Genomic DNA, 19,951 nt, shown 5'->3' on the forward strand with positions numbered 1-19,951 from the left:
CACTTTTCATACTGAAATGTTCTAAGGCTTAAAATTCAGGTTATTGGATTTTAGACTTTTTAAGGACCATCAGAAACCCTGTGAACCAAAACAGACCCCAAACTATGTAAAGAACATATATAGGCCCCACGTTTATAAATACTGGAATTACCCAAGTTCTAATTATTTAATACTACTAAAATGAGTACTGATCTCACAGCTGGTTTTCAAAAGACAAAAACACAAAACTGCAGTTAAGTATCCCAAAAGGTTTTTAATAGAGCATTTATTTCCCAAAATGAGGAAATACTGGTTCAGACAAAATATTTGGTGAGCAGGTAAAATATGCAAGGTAGTACAAGCTTATAAAGGTGTATTTTCCATTTGATAAAATGGGGCTCTGGACAATAAATAGAATCTTCTGGGGGTCGACGGTGGATGATGGTGGTTGGTCTTTGAGTAAAATCGTCAACATCAAACCAAACATGTGAACTCATCAGTTAAAATGTTGGCTGCATGTTTTTAAAACCTCACTCCATTTGTTTTAAATAAGATTTAATTCTCAACTTTAACCAATATAGCTTTATTTCTATAGTTCTGTCTTCCATAAATAAATTATTTCTCTCTGTATCAAAAAGAGAATTCAAATATAAAGAACAATGGCTCATTGTGTTGTATGCTCTGAATGTACACACACGCGCACACACACACACACACACACACACAGCACAATGAAATTACATCAAAGACAAGCTAAGTACACTGCAGCAAGTCAGGAATTATTTTATCTCCACAAATATACACAGCCTCGCTTTGCCCCCTTGTGGGTTGATTGAAATACGCATTTTAAAACAGCGACATTAAATTAAATTGGGTTTGATAATAATACACATACATATGTACACAAAGTGTGCCTTTATAATATACAAGTGTCTTTGTAAAAGATTAAAATGTAAAAAGCTATTGTATAAAAGATGGCAGTGATCCATTCATACGTCTTCTGCGGTTCATATAAATATGTCAAATCTCTTTTCTGACAATTTGATTCCTTGGCAGTAGCATTATACAAAATAGAGGGGAATTCTTTTACATTTGATCCAGACACACAGCTTCAACACATCCATGTGGAGTAAGCACATACCTCGATACGACCCTGAACAGGGAATTAACGCTTACTGACTGCAGCAACATGGGACCTAAAGGGAACTTTCATTCACATCCGGAGCTCCGTGTCCACAACGACGACACGAAGGCAAACGCCACAGCTCTCTCTGTGTGTCAGACACTAGTGGTTTGGTAATGAATTACAGTCCAGGACTCTGTGCTGCCATGGCAACCTCTTCAGACCACAGTGTGAATACAAAGTTGACTGGCAGTAGGACTCGGCCCACCTTCTGCTTTAAGACCAGAGAGAAATGCATAGTGGCTGGCTGTAGGTGCACACAGGGCTCACTGACGCCCTCTACAGGTAGTTGGAGGCCACAAAGCCGTGGTTATGGCTCACTCGGCTCTGGTGGATCATGGCGCGGTCGTACGCCACCTGGACAGACTTGCGGATGCTGGACTTGCGGCCCTCCATTATGCGTAGCTTGTCAGCTGTGTCATCTAAACCCAAAGGTGTCACCTTATCGCGTGGAAGCCACTGCCTGCAGCACAAAACACAGATTTACACTGTTAGAGGCTTTGAAGAGGAATGATGGTGACTGAGTCATGGGAGTGCCATAAAAAGGCTAAAAACAATAAATGTGGAAATATGAAGACAAACAACCAAATAACCTTCAAGGAACAGCAGAAGCGATAGGGAAAAGACTTGGGAAAAATAAAGGGATAAAAATAAATAACATAAAAAATTAATAAAACATTTTTTAAACATATTCAGAAAAAATATTTTTTATAATTGATATGGTAAGAAAATTATTTTATATATATATATAAATGAGTATAGACAGAAATACATGAACAAATAAATTTGAAAATAAATGAAAATGTGTATAATTATTATTTTATATTTTGTTATTTGGCTTGTTTGGTATTTCCATGTTTATTTTCTTCTAAAAAATTATTTTTATGGCATTCTATGACTCCATGTATGACCACTTTCACTGCTGACCTGTTTGTATGGTCTGGACCTCTATTACTGTGTGTTAAATGTAAAGATATACATACAACTGCAATATAGAAACTATATTAATTTTATTTAAAAATAAAGTCAGGTCTTTTGAAATTATTGTCAAAATAAAAACTCAACAAGTAACAGAATTATATCCTCATCCGGTCACTGTTGCCACTTTCACTATCAAACACTTCTGCCTCAAAACCAGTTGCTGCTTGTTTACAGGGAGGAAACACAGGTGTCCGAATGGGGACATAGTTAGACTCTTGTCTAACTCTTGTGATAGCGCCCTTTTACTGACTCTGGTAAAAACCAGGCTGGTGTAAACTGTAAAAATTTGTCATACTGCTAGAAAGGTAAGAAGTTAGACTTTACTTAAACAGCATTATGTTGGCTGAAAACATTACATGATCATTTATATTTGTAGCCAAACGGAAATCTTAGCAAAAAGGTGTCTAGTTGTGGACACAATTATGCTACTTGTGATCCTACTTGATTATTCACCCAGCTTAAGTGCTTTTACCAACATTTAACACCTGCTCCATTTGGCTTTGTTGTTACATTTGAGTGAGTCTGTTTGACCCTTACCACGTCCGCTTGTTGTCAAAGAAGAGCACCAGGTAGAGCTTCTCACTGGTCTCCTCCTGCCTCTGCTCCCCCAGACGGAGGACGTCTTTGGGTGGAACAGGGATGGGCACCCCGTTGTGCAGCAGGCCCTCCTCAGGCATCTCTGGGTCGATGATCTGAAAAGGACGCACAGTCAGTCTAAACAGAGAATTTAATTCTGTTTCTCACACATGTCACAGCTGATTGGTTAAATCCCTGTCAAACTTATTTCAATGTTTTAAAATGTGGACTTGTGAAAGTCTATGTAGTAAGCTAAGAAATGTACTGCTCTGGATACGGTCAGCATGAAAATGTATTTTAGCCACCTAAAATGATAAGGTGTATTTGGCTATATTTAGAACATTTTACCTTGCTGTCAGATAGGCTTTTCTAATGGTAAAATTGCTGCTATGTAAGCCAAATATTGCTCTCTCCAAAGCAACCGGCCTCCACAGAAAAAATTCTGCCATTTTACCTTGTAGACCACGCAGTTGCTGGTCTACCAATTTGTTTGTATTACTGTGTGACTTGAACTAACCTCTTAAAACACTGTTACACAATGACACAAACAACCTAATTGATGGTGGCTGCAGTAGGCCGCCAACTTCTGTGCTCTGCTAAGTAATATTACTGTTTTTGCCCAAGCATCCTGGTTGATTTGAAGGGAATGATATTTGACTTCTATAATGATGGTGTCACCTCAGAAAAGGCTGTCTGACAAGGTAAAGCAGTGAAAATATTTTAAATATAGTGCAGACTTACACTGATGTAGACTTTTTTTTAAATTAACCTTTTTAAGGTGGCTAAAAAGTTTTGTTGCTTACCCTGTCCACAGCACTACATTGCTTAACTTCCTACAGTGAGACTCCTGCTGCATGTACTGTAGGTAACACTCTGAATATGAACCTCATACAACTCCACTTCGAAACATCTGAAATATCCCTTTAAGAGCTTCACCATCTGTTGACAGTGCATATTAGTAGAGCAAGGGATTACCAGAGCAGGATAGGAGGGATATCCCCGACACTTGGCCCACACCAGTTCTAGAGGCTCCAGCTCCATCTCGTCCTCAGATGTTTGGCTGCCGTTGCCTGCAAAACACCAGCAAACAGGGGCATTTTTATAGAATACAGAAGTATTTAAGCAGGACATCCGTGCATACATATTCCCACTAAGGTCAGAGTGTTATATTTTGTGACACAGAACGTTTATGACTGTAGTACATTTGTGAGCAAAGAATAGTAAAATATAAAAAGAAGGGGAAACAATGACTACATGCAATGGTACAGTGGAAAAAAAAGGAATTTAAATTCAGGTTAACAAACCGAAACATGAAAAAACAAAAAAACAAAACGCACCAGTGTAATCTGAGTCTCCGTTGACTATCTCCAGGAGGGGAACTTTGGAAAGAGCTGGTTTTCCAAGGCTTCGTTTGGGTGGTGAGCTGCTGTAAGACAGCACATTGCTATTGTCATATGTTGTCAATCACTATAATTACTATAACCAAACCGCCACTGACAAACTGATAAACCATGTCTTACATTTCTTTGTGGAGGACTGGACAAGGGCTGTATTCAGAGTCGGACCCGCCGTCTTTGTGCTTGTTGAAGCCGTTAGTCAGTCCTGCAAACAAATGAGAGAAATCTCAGAAGAGCTGTTGCTGAACAAGAACAGGAGGAAAATTTTTATGTCAATGAAAACAATGCCACAGTACTGTGCTACTACAACAACAATCAATGCAAAAAAAGGACAAAACACATAAATCACTGATAAGGGGGGATGCAAGGGTGGAATTGGGCAATGTTTGTTTTGTTGATCAGGTAGATAAAAACAAGTTCCTGTGCTGTGATAAGGTAGCACACTTTGTTTCCTCACAACTATGAGAAAAAAGAAGGGTTCAACAGATGTAGGACTGCTTCACAACATTAAGTTTGACATGTTGTAATATATGCAATTAATATTAACTGGCTAAACTGAAGCAAAACAAGATAAAATGGATCATGACATATTGAATTCTATCTCAAAAAGAGATGACAAATCTATTCTAAAAGCAAGAATGAAGCTAAATCTAACATCAAGTAGGGGGAAACCAACATCTGTAACTGCACTCTGACAAATCACACAACCCCTCACATTTGTTGCTGTGTGACATCATTAGTCTGTGTATCATGTCTGCTGAGACATGCTATCTTGTGACAAATAACAATATTGGGTATTTTCAGCAGGGTATCTAGGAAACTGGGCATGCTTGTCATTGTAGAAATAGATCATAAGATTGTGATGTTTACTGCAACTTTGCCAATACTGGCTGTGTTCATTTCCACACACATCTCAGCTGACTTGAGCAGCTCTGTGTCTCTGCCTGCAATGCTGCCTTCAGTGTTTATTGGCTATTACCTGTGACGTTTAACTTGATATCTTTGTGTTTTGGACATAACAAAACATTTAACAATATCGACTTTGGCTTTGGAAAACAATAATAATTACAATTTTCTGTCATATTATGGTCCAAACCACCAATCAATCAATCAATCAATCAAGAAACTAAACGACAGATTTATCAATGATTAAAATAATCATTAGTTGCAGCCCTACTGAAACTGCTCTGAAAATACACACACTGGACTTTTAGCAAAGTGACTACTAGCCACACTCCACAACAAATTGCTCAATTGAAACATTATAAACATCCTTCTTAAAGATATTAATAATTTCCAGTGACTCCTGAACAGACATTTACTCATTCAGCACACACGCTACATTAAATTTAACTCTACATAACATGAAACATTCAAGCAAAAACTTATTCCAGCCCACTGCAGCAAGAAATGAGTATTTCAACTTAATATGTTTCCTTGATCTCTGATGACACATCATGGTCTGCTTATAATTTATTACATTAAATGCATAGCAGATTTCTCCTTTAATAAAACAAAAGTATTTATCCAATCACTCAATTAATGGAATAATCGGTAGAATACCTGATTACTAAAATAACAGCCCAAGCAGAGGATCTTAAAATTAGGGTAAAGGAGTTTTCTAAGTTAGTAACCGAGTAAAGCTTCTCACCACTTTCCAGTGTATGATTTGGTGTCTTCTCCTGCTCACTATCTGAGCACATCTCTTGACTGGGGGTACATTTTTCATTGAGGGTGGGGGGTTCTGGGCTTTTCTGTGGGGTCTTGGATGGAGTAGACAAAGGTGTGGAGGATGGGGTACTGGCTGCAGAGCTGGGTGCTGTCGGGGTGTTGCCGTCCTGCGGCCCCTTTCCATTCAGCAAAGGGCCATCTCTCTCTCTGAATAGCTTAGCTCCATTTTTTGCCTTCTTGAACAATACAGAGGTTCTTCGTCCAACTCCCCCGGTGGTGGGCCGCGGGGGGACACTGGGCTCTGGCAGGCCGTTGACCACTGCCTGCCCGTCACTGTGCAAAATGGGCGGCGGTGACGCCGGCCGCTCCTGTGCTTTAGTGCAATTAATGTTCTCTGTGACGCTGTCTGAGAGGTCACCGTCCAGCTTTAGGCGTTTGCAGGGCCAGCTGGGGGACTGGGGCTCGCCTGTGATTGGCCGTAGGGTGGGAGGCTCCAAAGGTGCATCCCCCTGTCGTGGAGGAGGAGCCGGCCCTGTAGGTTCCAGTGTAGGGGGCGAGGTGGATTTGAGGTCTTCTGGAAGATGAGAGAAAATGAAAAATGAAATTCAATTTCCCTGAGCGTTTATTTGAAATGAAAGCCCATTTAGTATGTAGTGTGATGTGGCGGTGTCGTGTTCACACTGGAAAATGGTGTCACTTCGGAATGATTTCATTCTAACAGTCTAACCACAGCCCAGAGGGAGTTGAGGTATTCTGTACGTATGGAGGACCTTATCAAGACGAGTGAGTAGATAACTTTGCTCTCACAACTGGACACCAGCAACATGGTAACATGGCGGTTACTTTATGACTCAACTGACACAAATCACAGGCGGTCTGCTGCCCTCCTCTACTGTTTGACTGGACTAGCCTGGAGTCAGAAGTGGGATGGTATGGCATGACTGTACGTGGCCAATGGAGAGTGGTGAGTCTATGAGAGTGATGTATAGAAGAGGTGCAGACATAGAGTGCACTGGGAGAGAGGAGTTGTGAGGCAGCCATGGCTAACGAGACTCTGTGGGCCCCTACTTACTAGACTGGAGACAGTGGGGTGGTTGGGGTTGGTGCGTGGGGGGGACCCTGGCTCAATTACCTGAGGACAATGTTCCGTTAGCTCATGTTCACAACTGGTCTCATTGAAATAAAGAGGCTTTTCAAGGTTCATGCATTGGCAATTTCATACTGTTGAAAAGTCAGTGCTTTTCATCACCCACCTTTGTCCGAAGACGAAAGGCCATTGTCCACCTTGGCGTCTTTGTCTTCATCTTCCTCCTCGTCATCGTCATCGTCATCCTCATCTTTCAGGTGTCCATTGTGAAGGCTGTTGCGAGGGTGTTGGCCCTGCTTGTAGCGGATGCTGTTGATCTCACGACGAAGCAGGCGGATGCGTTTAGTTCGGGCCCCACTGCATCTCATGGAGGTGACAAAGTCCAGCTTTTCTAACAGCTCCTTCAGCTGTTCCTCCACTGACATATGAAGCCGGTTGTCTGGATCCAGCACGCTGTCAACTGCACACAACAGGATGGATTCAGGCTAACGTTGAAGCCAGCATGTTTCATGAAGTACAAGAAATAGGAACTGAATACTGATATTTTTTAATTTAAGCTGATTAGTTAGCGAGCCACATGTTCTGTTCGTTTTCCCACAAAGGTGAGTAAAATTGATACCGGTTCCAAACGCTGACTTTGACAAATACTTGGAATTATATATAAATATTTAAAATATAAACCTACTGGATATGGACAACACAGCGAAACTTTAGTCATCAGTTTTCACGGCTTATGTACACTGTCCACTCAAACAACAAAGTTACCTCTCCAGTATGAGGATGATTAACCAGTAACACATCGATAAATTGAAGAAGAACTACACAATACAAAATCACAGATCCATAACAAGGTCTGACAGAAATGTGTACCAAAGCTAAAACTGAAATATTATGGTAAGTTACATATGTAATGACAAATCCCTCTACTGTAAATTTGATAAATCTCATAATTCATTCAAATTTATCACTTCTCAGAAGAAAATGACAGACTCCATTGTAAGTCCATCACTATATACACACAACAGCAATAGTGCAGAATCAAAGATGCAACAGTGCCATACACTGGCAGCACTGGTGACAATCATTTCACCTGCAGGAACAGACTAGAGTTGCAGCGATTATTTGATTAATATTTAAGTCGATTGAAAGATAGTTGCCAACTATTTTGAAAATCTATTATATAATCTATTGTTTCATTTTTCCAGCAACATCAAACATTTACTCGTTGCAGCATCTTAAATTTCAGGATTTTCTGTTTTTCTTTAATAATTTATGACCATACATTAAGAGCCTTTAGGTTTTGGACTGTTGGTTGGACTAAAGAAGCAATTTGATGTCACTTTGGGCTCTGAGAAATTACACTGAGCAGTCTCACATTTTTTGACAGTTTAATTTATAATGAAAATAATCATTCGTTGCAGCTCAAGAACAGACAACTGACATTTCTCATTTGAAACTGAAGCAAGAACATGAGCCCATTTAGTATTTTTTTAATCAATTCTCAGATCAAGCTTCACATTGCCTACTCAGCAGCATCTCAGTGAAAAATGCATCTGATTAAAAAAAAATTATAGACACTTTTGGAGAGGGGACATTTTGTTCTCAGCTCAACCTTAAAGTAAAAAATAGGGCTAATATGGGTGGTATTGCCAAGTACAACACCCAAATCTCAGTAGATGCAATTTTTTTGATTAAGGTAAAATGTGTAACAAATAAGCATTATAATGAAGCACTATGGTGCTGCAGAGATTGCCTATCCTATCCTATCCTATCCTATCCTATCCTATCCTATCCCTTATCCCTTTTAGTGAAAATGGAAACTGCAATGCAAAAATTACCATTCCCAGTAAGTGTAAATCCTATTGCCATCACAATATCTGCCAAAATGATTGCGATATGATTTTTTTACCATTCCAAAAAATCATGGAAACTGTCATTTCTATTAAGGTACCTTTAGTCACACCTCACACTTTAATCATATACAATTTAAAATAGCACATCATATCGAATCAAATCTGGAACAAAATCTGAGCTGAATGAAATATCAATCCTATCTAATCCACTCTGAGCTTTGAGGGTGACTGGACAAATATATTGTGCATCGACAATGGTGAATCTATCACCAGTTTTTTTTTGGCCGATTTTTAGGGTGATATTAGTCTTTTTTTTGCCTAATGTAATGGTCTGAAGAGTGACAGGCTGCTCCAGAATGTGCTCTCTCATCCAGTGGCACAGTACACACCCACAGAGCTGGACTATAAGTGCTCTGAGCTGGGTGAGGCAAACAGGCACAGTTACATATTTGCAGTCTTTTCAGGCAGTGAATTAAGGATTTAATTCAACCAAACCAAACTTGGTGATTTTTGGAAGACTAACAAAGGAGATTTAGGTGAGATTTACAAGTTTCTACTCTCTATGACTGTATTTCTCTGTTTTAAAAAGGAAAATGTGAGAATATTTAAGTTCTTGGCACTTTGTGAGTTTATTTTGTTTATTGGATGTAGAGAATGTACGCAGCCCATGTAATGTGGTGAATCTGCCACTTGCACACCTGATGCTGACATGGCTGGTTGGAAGATTTTAAGACGTTGCCCAACCCTACAGTGTATTGATGTATTATGGTTAAAATACATGTTTTTTTTTACGTACCTAAATTGAGTATTAAATCATATCAGGGTGATACACACATCTAAAGTACAAGTGACTTACCATCCTCCCACGTGCAGCTGTAAAAGTCTCGTTTCTGGGGCGATTCTGGGAGGAGCATGCCAGTGTCCAGGTCCAGGCCGGTGTTGGTGGCTTGTCGTTGGGCATGACGCAGTACGGCTCCTCCTAAGTCTCGAAGACGAAGCGCTGCTCGGTGGAAGACTGTATCCTTGGCATTGTAGAGGAGGCAATTAGACACCATCAGGTTGAAGTCGGCCTCCAGGTCAGCCACGGAGCGGTAGGCATGACTCTCCAGCTTAGAGAGCATGGTGGAAAAGTCCATGGGCTGGCTGATGAACTCCAGGTAGTCTGGGACCTGAGGACAAGAACTCCAAAATATTAATGAGGAGAACAGACATATAGTAGCAAATCAAATACAAATTAATTTAGTGTCAAGAGAGGGACAGGTAGAAAAGTTAGTTCTAATGATTTTCTTTCCAACATCCTCGAGTTGTGAAGTAGTCTGAGACGCGACCAGACTTCTGCTCCTCCTCTTGGCTCTGTTTTCAGGCTTTAGAAAATCTAGCCCATGATTGGAACATTTGATCAGTCACAGGTTGGTAAGATAGTTGATTGTTGTTCCCAAAATGTAAGTAAGTATTTGACAACCTGAAAATGAGACTAAACGATAAGTTTTTCTCCAGATTTGGTTAATGCATCTTTAAAAACTGAGGCAGAAGAAAATATCTATCTCTCTGTTAAAAAGTTGAAGGTACAAGCCTGAGTACATAAACCCTTCAAAGGAGAGGTTTATTACCACTCCCAAGGTGCATTTCAACGAGAAACATCCAAACCTAAAACTTACAATTCTGAAACAAGCCCCTCTAATGGTGGGCGGGACCCGAAGATTATGCTGTTATGCAAACTTGATTTATGTTCAGAAACTATGGAGCTGCGTTTTATTTATTAGTTCAAGTGTCTGACTGGCCTCTTATCTGTAGCAACAGCAGCCAAGGTTCATTAGTATACAGTGCTACAGCGATGACAGGGGTTAGTATCATTCTAGTCCCCACCACAAAAACCCAAAAAGATTTTTCCATTGGATTTTGGGTTATTACAGAAAATAAGCTCTTTGGCGAGCAAAGGTTTATGATATGGACACCTTTTGTTCAGCAAGACAATCTTCACAAATGAACGCCAATTTAATGATTTTTGAAGAGTAAAAACAATCACCAGAAATAGAAAGCTAAAGTTAGACTATAAATGAATTTCACCATGTTCGCGACTTCACATCACCACCAATCAGTGACTAGTGTTCAGTGTGATGCTGTTTAATGTCCCCAACAACCTATGCAGTCTAATTCAGCCACTTGTTAGCAGTTTGGGCAAATATGATAAGTTATTTCTGGCTTTTAGGGGTCATTCCTGCAGCACTGTATTATGCTATACAGAGCTGTCTGGTAAAATGAAGGACAAAAAATATTTCTCAAAAACAAAGGTGCAATAACTGAAACAGGCAATAAGACATAAACCTATAGGGTCTTTGGTCTTTGAAACACTTTGGGAACCACCAGGCCCTCCCACTTTGCAACTCTATTTATTCAATTCAATCTGTATGAATGCATGAGCTCTCAGCGTTGTAACAGTGAAATGTCTGACCTCCTTGATGTCGACTGGCTGTGCAAAGATCCGAGCTGTGTCCTTCTCCTGTAGTTGCTCCAGAGTGGAGCGGAGCAGCACTAACATCGGGGTCAACTGCATCTCCAGAGCTGCCTGGTGAACTTTGACCTGCAGTTGTCAGAGGATATGCATGTGACGTCAACATACATGGAAGCTGTAACCATAAAGAATTCAAATATGTTTTTACAGCTGTATGAAACAAATCTGGGGCTTTCTAAATATTTCTATGATGATGTCCACAGACAACCAGAATATCATCTCATGTTCTCATCTGGTCAAATTTTTTCTGGCTGTCCACAACATCATATGTATTACTGTCCACTTTGAAGGCTTTTGCTTATAAAGACAGAGTAAAGAGCAAAATAAAAGCACTTTCAGTACACCTAAACTAAAAATTCCCCGAAGCCTTCATAATCATACCTAAATTGTTGCTATATATGAAACTGAAAATTCTTTTATACCCACAGCACTCAGTGTCTATTGTCACTTTGCTGATTTTACCAGCTGTCCATATTAACTTTGATGGCATGTTTTGATCCTAGATAATTAATACTTGCTAATTTCCAGAGTAAGGGATCAACAGACAACTTCTCTATGAATGACCAATATGATGACACGACTTTTTTATTTCAAATGTGTGTTGATTTCGGTGCTCTCCTGTGCCCAGGTAATGCACCTCCCGCCTCCTTGCAGCTGAAGTGATTGGCGGCAGCAGCAGCAGTCAAGTCAGCAATCAGGCCCTGGTGTTTAAATGCAGGGAGTCTGCAGCAACATTGGCCCAGTGGGCCATTCAGCAGACTTTGCTCTGCATGTCTGCAGTCTAGTCCTGTACTGGCAGGCTAGACTGCTTGTTCTTGGCATTAATGTTAGTGTTCACTTGCATGTGTTTGGTTAGCAAAAACATTCGTTGTTTTATGTGTTTTGCTAGCCTCCCTGGTTAGCAACAACACTTGATGTCTAAGGTCTTTTGTTAGCTGCCCTGGTTAGCAAAGACACTTGTCTTTAGTGTCATGTGGAAGCTACTCATTGTCTTTAGTACTGTAAATTCACTTTTATTGTTGTTAAATGTGTGCTTTACTTAATTTGAAGTTAACTTAATCTGAACTTGATTTATTAATAAAAAGAACCTTTGTTTGCACAATTGTCTCAGTTTTCCCTTCCTTTCTTACCAAGTTACTTTTAACTATTATTACACCCCTCATCCCTGAGCAAAAACTGTGGTCGTATCACTGTATAGACAAAAGACCAGACCAGTTAAAATGAAGTATTTTCCAAATTTTCAAGACTCTGTACAAAGGAAAAGAAAAGTGAGATATCTAAATATCCCAGAAATGTATGCACTTCAGATTTTCAATATGTCAGTTACCATTTCTCTTAGCATGCAAGACTCATCGGTGTACGTCACCTGTTCTCGTTTGAGTTTCTCCCTCTTACGGATGAGTTCCACAAGCAGCCTGGCTTTTTCAAGGTCATGCCGCAACTTCTGCCAATATCTCAGTGCTTCTCTTGCAGCAGAAACCTTCTCATCCACCTCAGGCTGCAAAACACATTACATTTTTAAAGTCTGTTGTATACAAGCTATATTAAAGAAATATATTACGACATACAAATTTTAGAAATTCTTTAATACATAGAAGATCATCACAATGTTCATCATCGAAGAGCAAAGTAAAATAGTCACAGAATGCTGAGGTTGTAGTTCTGTTTTCTGGCCTGACCTGTTCAGTATTCCTTTGGGATTGGACGTTAGAGTGTAAACGCCGGACCAGCGGCACGCCGTTCCTCGACTGACGCTTCAGTAACCAGTAATTATGCAGCCTCTGCATGAACTGGTTTTTCCTCTGGAAGATGATTCCTTTGCAGATGATATTCAGCCTGTACAACAGAGACAGATGCAAGTTGGTACTGACAACATGACTGCCATCAGTTCAGGCATCTCCACTAGAGGACTGTTATAATAGTAACTCCCTTATCTGTACACTCATAATTGTTTGAACTGGCTAGCAAGTCCAAACATCTCCACCAAATGCCGTGTGTAAAAAAAAAATAAAGTGTGTACATGTGTGTTGTTTTGACCAAATTGGGCTTTGCTATGTGCATTAAATAGTGGCATCATAATTTCAATATTAAATCAAGAGTTGATGGAACTGGGTTTTCGATTTCTATAACTGAACTCAGAGGCAAGATTAGCGATTCTCCCATTATTTTTTTTCTCTCTCTGCCCTAAACTACTTGTGGAGTCTGACACAAAGATGGCATAGCATAGTTTACCAGCTGTTATATCACACATAATACCATATTTCCTTTTAGAGAAGAATTTGATAGGGATGCATGATAAAGATCAGAACCAATAAAATATTGGCCAATACCTACAGCAAAATCAGTCTATATCAGTATCGCCATATATTAGCTGATAGATGTCAGCTATAATAATATCTGATTGGACAGATTATATCAAAGCATTGAATTTGGATTCATCTGCAAATTGCTCAATGAAAGCCAGTATATTTGTGAAGTTTTTTGATGAACTTTAACAGAGCTGTGCAATATTAAATCATTGATCTCTGCTTACTATATCTGAGGCTTTCTTACTCTCAGGTGTGCATAAACTACAGGTTATATGAATTTCTTTTTAAAATGCAAAAGTGTGAAATGATCAATTATCTTAATCGTATGGGCTGAAAAAAACATGTATTGTGCTCTTATGTACTCTAATCTTGACTTAAAAATCAAAAGTCAAATTCAATCATGGATTTGGAGAACTGTGACAGATCTAATATTGAAGATTTGAAAACAACGTTTGGCATGAAAAAGTCAAAACTATTTTTTTTTTTTTTGCTTGAACAACAACAGAACCACAGCATTTTATTTCATTCAAACTGAAAGAAAACCTTACCTGCTTGTGGGGATCTGAGGCACTGTCACTTGTGGTGAAGCAGTGTGTTGTGCTGTCGATTCTGTGCTCTTCTTCCCTTTCTTTTTATCCGTCTTGGCATCATCTTCAGACTTTCTGCCTTTTTTCCGTGCTATAGGACCCTCTGTGTAGGCACTCCTTCCTCTACTAGCCCTCCCTCTGCTGCCCACCACTCTTCCTTCATTCTCCTCATCTGAGCCAGCCTCTTGCCCTGGTGGAGAATGGGCCTCACAGAATGCTGTCTTCTTAACAGAGAATGTGGTCCCATTGATGTTTGTCTCTCGCACAGGATCTATCTTCATAAACAGGCCAGCACGCTGAGCGCACGTAACGTGAAACGCGGTGTAACAGTTGGCCTTGTGGCACTGAATGGATGCACCGCGGCCCTTCTGCTTGCACAGGTAGCACGTCAGCTTCCAGCGTGCTGGGGGAATGTTATTGACCCCTTCCACTGGTTCTAGAAAAACTGTGTTGGCAAAGCAGACTTCAGGGATCCAGATGGCACAGACCACATGTGCCCAGCGACCATCACTCGTTTGCTTGAAGGCGCCACCACGGTTCGGACATAACACACAGTCAACAGGTTTCTGGGGGGACTGGAGGCAGCAGCGGCACAGCCACTGGCCCTCAGGGATGTAGGGCACTCCATAGCACTCCTGGTGCACAGCCAGGTTGCAGGAGTCACAGAAGAGGATGACGTTGCTGTTCAGGCACTCATCATCCAGGCACACGCAGCAGAAGGCATCGTCGTCAATAGTGCTCTGAGAAGGTGCCCGGCTGCGGGCTTCCCTGTACGCCTCCTCCTCCAGCCGGTCTACCAGCAGCTCAAATGTGTCGGGTGAGACAGCTGAGTAACCCTCAGATGTCCGGCCAGCATTTACCATCTCTAGCCAGGCGGTGTCCTCTTCGTCCATGTCATATTCTGCCTCAGCTTCCTGATCCTCGGCTACACGTTCGATGTAACGGTAATATCCTGTAGGCAGAGGAGGTGCCTCGACTGGCATGAACGTTTCTAAAACATGAAACTTGGGTTCAGGGAGGTTCATGTGATGATGGTGTGGTGCATTAACCTTTTCAGGTGTTTGTGGATGAGAATTGGGACAGTGGCTCTTGGAAGGTGGTGGTGACTTGACAGGAGGAGGACATTTGGAATCTTTCCTGCGGCCTCGGGGTGTGACAGGTTTGCGAACTGTTTGGGCACTGCTGGTGGGAGATGACGACTGCTCACTGTTCTCCTTGTTGCTGTTACACTCAGTAATGTCCTGAGCCATCATCTCATCATCAGTGATGACCTCTAAGGGCTCCAGAATAGAAATGCGGTGAAGCCTACCATCCAGTTCCACCTCCACCACCTTCTGGGCCTGGGCGTATGTCAGGGTTTCTCTGCTTGGAGATGCTTTGAGGCTGTAAGGGGAAGGGGATCGCTGGCGCGCACCCCCACGCCCACCAACCGTCCCATTGGACTTTTTGACATCATCTCCACCTCCTGCAGCCACCTGGCCTTTTCGACGTGGCTTCCTCATAGGCCACCAATCACACTTTTCCTCCTGTTGGTTTAAAAGAAAAAAAAAATATGATAAAACTGAAACAATGTATCGAAATTTTATTGACATTGCAATATGGCCTACTGCAATTTTCATATCACAGGAAACCAATATTTGTTAAAGGCGAAATGTGTCAAAACACCATTATAAATCAAATATTATCATGCTGCAGAGATGTTCTAGCATACACATCATATTCTACAGACATAAGAAACCATCTCTGTTTGGTACAGATCCCTGTAAAAACCACACCAAAATAATTTGTAAATGTTTTTCAATGATAATGAGAATAATTAAGTAAAAATGATAATTCCCTCTAATCTTGCAAATCATGAGGAAATTGCAATATTGGTCAGAAAAACTGCAATTATATTTTTTCAAAATTTTTCAAATCTACATAAACTGGCACTGTAAGCCTGTAAATAATACTATAAAAACATTTGTATGTTATGCAAGAATAAGCATTTGATGATGCTACAATATGAAAAATGTTATGCCATCATTCCACCTTTCAATTTAAGGATAGCTGTATGTTATGATTAGAGCTGCTGATTTATCAATTAGTTGTCAACTATCAAATTAATCACCAACTATTTTCATAACTGAAGAATTGGTTTGAGCAATTAAAAAAGGGTTACAAATGTGTAATTCTTAAATATGAATATTTTCTGGTTTCTTTACTCTGTGACACTAAACTGAATTTCTTTGGATTGTGGACAAAACAAGGCCTTCTAGAGTTGACTGACAGATGACAGACATTTTTCTGAGCTTTATAAATCAAACTACAAATTAATTAGCCAAGAACATAATCGATAGATTAATCGACAATGAAAATGATAATAAATAGCAGCCTTACCAATGACATAATCATATAGGACATACCTGTGTTATCATATAGTATTTTGCTTTTATTATCTTAATAGTTTTGTAATCACATATTCTTATGTAGTTAATTTATTCTCTGCTGCTTCAAAAGTTTCATTTCCACTTGTTATCATATATATTATTTACAGGACTAAGCAAAATCTAATGCTACTGCTGTAACAACGCTTTAATGTTACATGCTATAACGTGGTTTAAACCTCCTAACATATTAAGTCATTCAAAAACACCTCTGTTGTGCATTGCATTTGACTGCAGTGTTATCAGGCAGGAATATGGTCAGTATCACCTGTAGTGAACAACATTCCTTCACACACCTCAACTCACAAAACTCTTCTTCACTCAATCCAAGTAGCTTAATACATAAACCAATTTACTGACAGCTGAAAAATCGTCAAGCCTAAGATTACTCTTCCCTGTCAATACACAAACACACGGCCAGTTAATAAAAATGATCTGTAGATTATTCTCGACTTTATCTCATCAACTGCTGGCAACTACTAACAGGGCTACCCATAACACAACGGGCACAGCCAATCAGCTTTCAGGAGAATGTGACTGATCCACCCCACAACCAATCAGCTTCAAGAATACCACGGTCTCAACTGATCAGTGTCCTTATTTCGAAGTAAAATGTCAGCCATATTTACAGTTTTAAAACACAGTTAAAAGATTTTCAACGGTATAAAATGTAATAATGGTTTCGTAATGGTGAAGCAGTGCTTCAGTTGTTCAAGACGGGATAAGCGAGTCAATGAATTCTGGTGCTCTGACAAAAGTGCCGAGACAAGTAGTTAAAAGGTAGCAGCTAGCTAACCTGCTAACTTTAACAGATGGGTAGTACCAACGTTAGCTGGCTGGTTATTTTTTAACGCTGACAAAGCGCAGGACAGGTTAACCGTTGTAAGCTAAAATGCAGTTAAAAGTTATATAATAAAGAAACAATATGTAGCAAACTTGAGGTATCTTACCTATTATTGCAACTAACTGACACAGGTAGCTCGACAGCCGGGCGGTCTAAAGCCGCTTCCACAGTAATGGTTGCCTAGCCAGCCGCCTTACTTGCTGTGGTCTCGAAGCTAATAGCTACCGTTAGCCAGCTCCAGTTTGCTGGTACAGCCGGTATATTTCACTAATTTATAACGCTCCCGTTTCTTCACAACACGGCGTTTGGGAGCCAGGCAGTCAGTCCCAAAAGATTACTGAGAATACAAATGGTATATTTGCATTAAAAATCTGAGAAAAAGCTTATTGTTGACCCAAATTTATGAGAAGGAGAAATACTAGCCCCCTTCGGCTAGCTGGCTAGCTATTTGGGTCCAGAGTATCTGCTAAATCGAAATTAGCTAAAGCAAAAGCACAAGACTTCCGGATACATCCTTCAAAATAAAGTCCTTATTGGATTATATTATGTGTGCCTTCATCCTAATGCAACTCAAAAATACTACACTATATATAGACATTATAAATGCAGTGATAATAATAATAATAATAATAATAATAATAATAATAATACTAATAATAAAATATTATTAATAATAATAATAATAATAATCTCTCTCTCTCTCTCTCTCTCTCTGTCTCTCTCTCTCTCTGATAACCTTTTCACAGTATTTCATTGACAGTAAGTGTAGACAAAATGCGGTAATGCTAGTTCTCAACACATACTGAAATGTGCCAGAAGTTGGGTGAGCAATAGACAGCGGCCTTGTTATTCGATGACAGTGCAGATATTCTTTCCCACACATCTTGTTTACAGCTTTGACAGTTGTAATTGTTTTTGTGGACCTGTATTTGATATGTTCTTGCTTGATATTTTTTATCTTTAAATCCTCCCATTTATTTATACTGTATATTTTAACAAACCAGTACTCTTACGTATTCTTGTATCGTAACACACTTATTTATAGGCACTATTTTTAAGCATTATTGTTTATATTTATTGTCTATGTATATATTGTAGTATGCATACTTTTACACATCTATGTTTTCTTTATACAGTGTTATACATTGTGGTATAATGCACTTTTTTTTTCTTATTATTTAAAATTTCTTATAATTTTTCTGTTCTTGAATGGAAGCAACTGCAAATTAACCCAACCCCCCCCCCAATAACCCAATCATTAAATTACCTCTCGTGTCATTAATTTTTTACTGCTTTTAAATCGTACTTTTTCTGTTGTCTTACCATTTCCTGCTGCAATTTCTCAGAATGTTTGAGCTTTCATCCACCAATAGTTCTTATAAAGTTCAGTGACTTAAATTTCGTTTCTTGTCTCTTTGTATGGGACATTCTAGGATAAATTCCTTTAAAACAATGAAGCAAGATTTTTCAGTCTTGATAAATCAAATAGCTGCCTAAAACAAGTTTTACTCATATCACATTAGTGTCTAGTCTTTTGCTTTGAAGAAGAAATAAGTCACTTCCGCTTGCACGGTTGTCTGTGGTCTATCTTGATAACAGCAGACGGATACAAGTTTAGCCCGCCCCCTTGACGTCACCAGGGCACGATTTTCGCGCGCAAGCTACTTAACAGGGTCAATGACAGATCATAGTCTGTGTGGATCTCACTGCAGGTTTATGCATTCTAAATGTGTAATTTTTAATCCAAACAAGACATTTTTAAAACAGAGCTCTGAACTACACCTGGACAGTTTTCACTGGAGTGGAAACCTGACTCCGGTCACCTCATGTACACAAACATGTGCACACACATGCAAGGCCCATAGATTGAATTGTTTATTCTATTCATATACACACATGCACACACATTCATACTCAGAGAAATAGCAACAGTACTTTGTCATATTTGTATAACATAGTTAAAATGAGTCTCATCAGCAGCAATATGTCCAGTGCAGGATCCCCAATCAAATAGATGACACACTTAAGTAAACAGAATAACCTTTCATATTAAGAAGCTGCTACTTACTGGAAATATCCACAACAGCTGGGCTTATAATTATGTGCAAGTGTGAAGTTATGATATATACAGCATGGCAGACATGACAGTAGTGAAGTATGAAAACACAAAGTGATATAAGCATCATGCACACACACCATCATAGTCACATATTCCACCTGACACTGGTGACATATTGCACATTCACACAGTAATGTCTAATCTTTTTGGGATCTTTGTTGGTTAGTTGGTTTCAGATCATTCACTGGCAAAATTCAGACTTTGTCTCTTGCTAATCATTCTAATTATAGTAATACTTTGGATTATTTGATGTGGGGTTGTATGAGGTATTTATTGAAAATCAGTGTGTTACCTGCAGTAGATGGTGGTTTGCACTCCCCAGTTTGGAGTAGAGAGGGGTGCCTCTGAAGCTAAGCAGTGTACTGCTGTAGTGTGTGTCTGCAACAGGGTATTTTAGCCACTTAAAAACGACCCACCCAAAAAATAT

The 19,951-nt window shown here is 39.6% G+C and overlaps 1 protein-coding gene across 2 annotated transcripts; it reads right to left on the minus strand.

Annotated features, from left to right (window-relative positions):
* Positions 1-233: 233 nt before the first annotated feature.
* brpf3b (bromodomain and PHD finger containing, 3b) lies at positions 234-17,872 on the minus strand. Of its 2 annotated transcripts, XM_084721682.1 has the most exons (13): positions 17,512-17,871; positions 14,097-15,661; positions 12,919-13,075; positions 12,606-12,737; positions 11,180-11,308; positions 9,584-9,896; positions 7,041-7,334; positions 5,768-6,361; positions 4,240-4,321; positions 4,057-4,145; positions 3,695-3,789; positions 2,681-2,835; positions 234-1,625 (listed from the first exon to the last, which is right to left on the minus strand). In XM_084721682.1, exons 2-13 carry the CDS (start codon positions 15,635-15,637, stop codon positions 1,442-1,444), a joined length of 3,765 nt encoding a protein of 1,254 aa, XP_084577808.1. In that variant the 5' UTR covers positions 15,638-15,661; positions 17,512-17,871; the 3' UTR covers positions 234-1,441. The 2 variants fall into 2 exon arrangements, with proteins under 2 accessions (XP_084577808.1, XP_084577807.1); XM_084721681.1 differs by lacking the exons at positions 234-1,625; positions 2,681-2,835; positions 3,695-3,789; positions 4,057-4,145; positions 4,240-4,321 and having other exon boundaries at positions 5,637-6,358; positions 17,512-17,872.
* Between the last annotated feature and the right edge of the window lie 2,079 nt (positions 17,873-19,951).

The sequence above is a fragment of the Lutjanus erythropterus genome, chromosome 6, assembly GCF_056507025.1.
Source record: "Lutjanus erythropterus isolate fLutEry1 chromosome 6, fLutEry1.hap2, whole genome shotgun sequence".
Classification (NCBI taxonomy): domain Eukaryota; kingdom Metazoa; phylum Chordata; class Actinopteri; order Lutjaniformes; family Lutjanidae; genus Lutjanus; species Lutjanus erythropterus.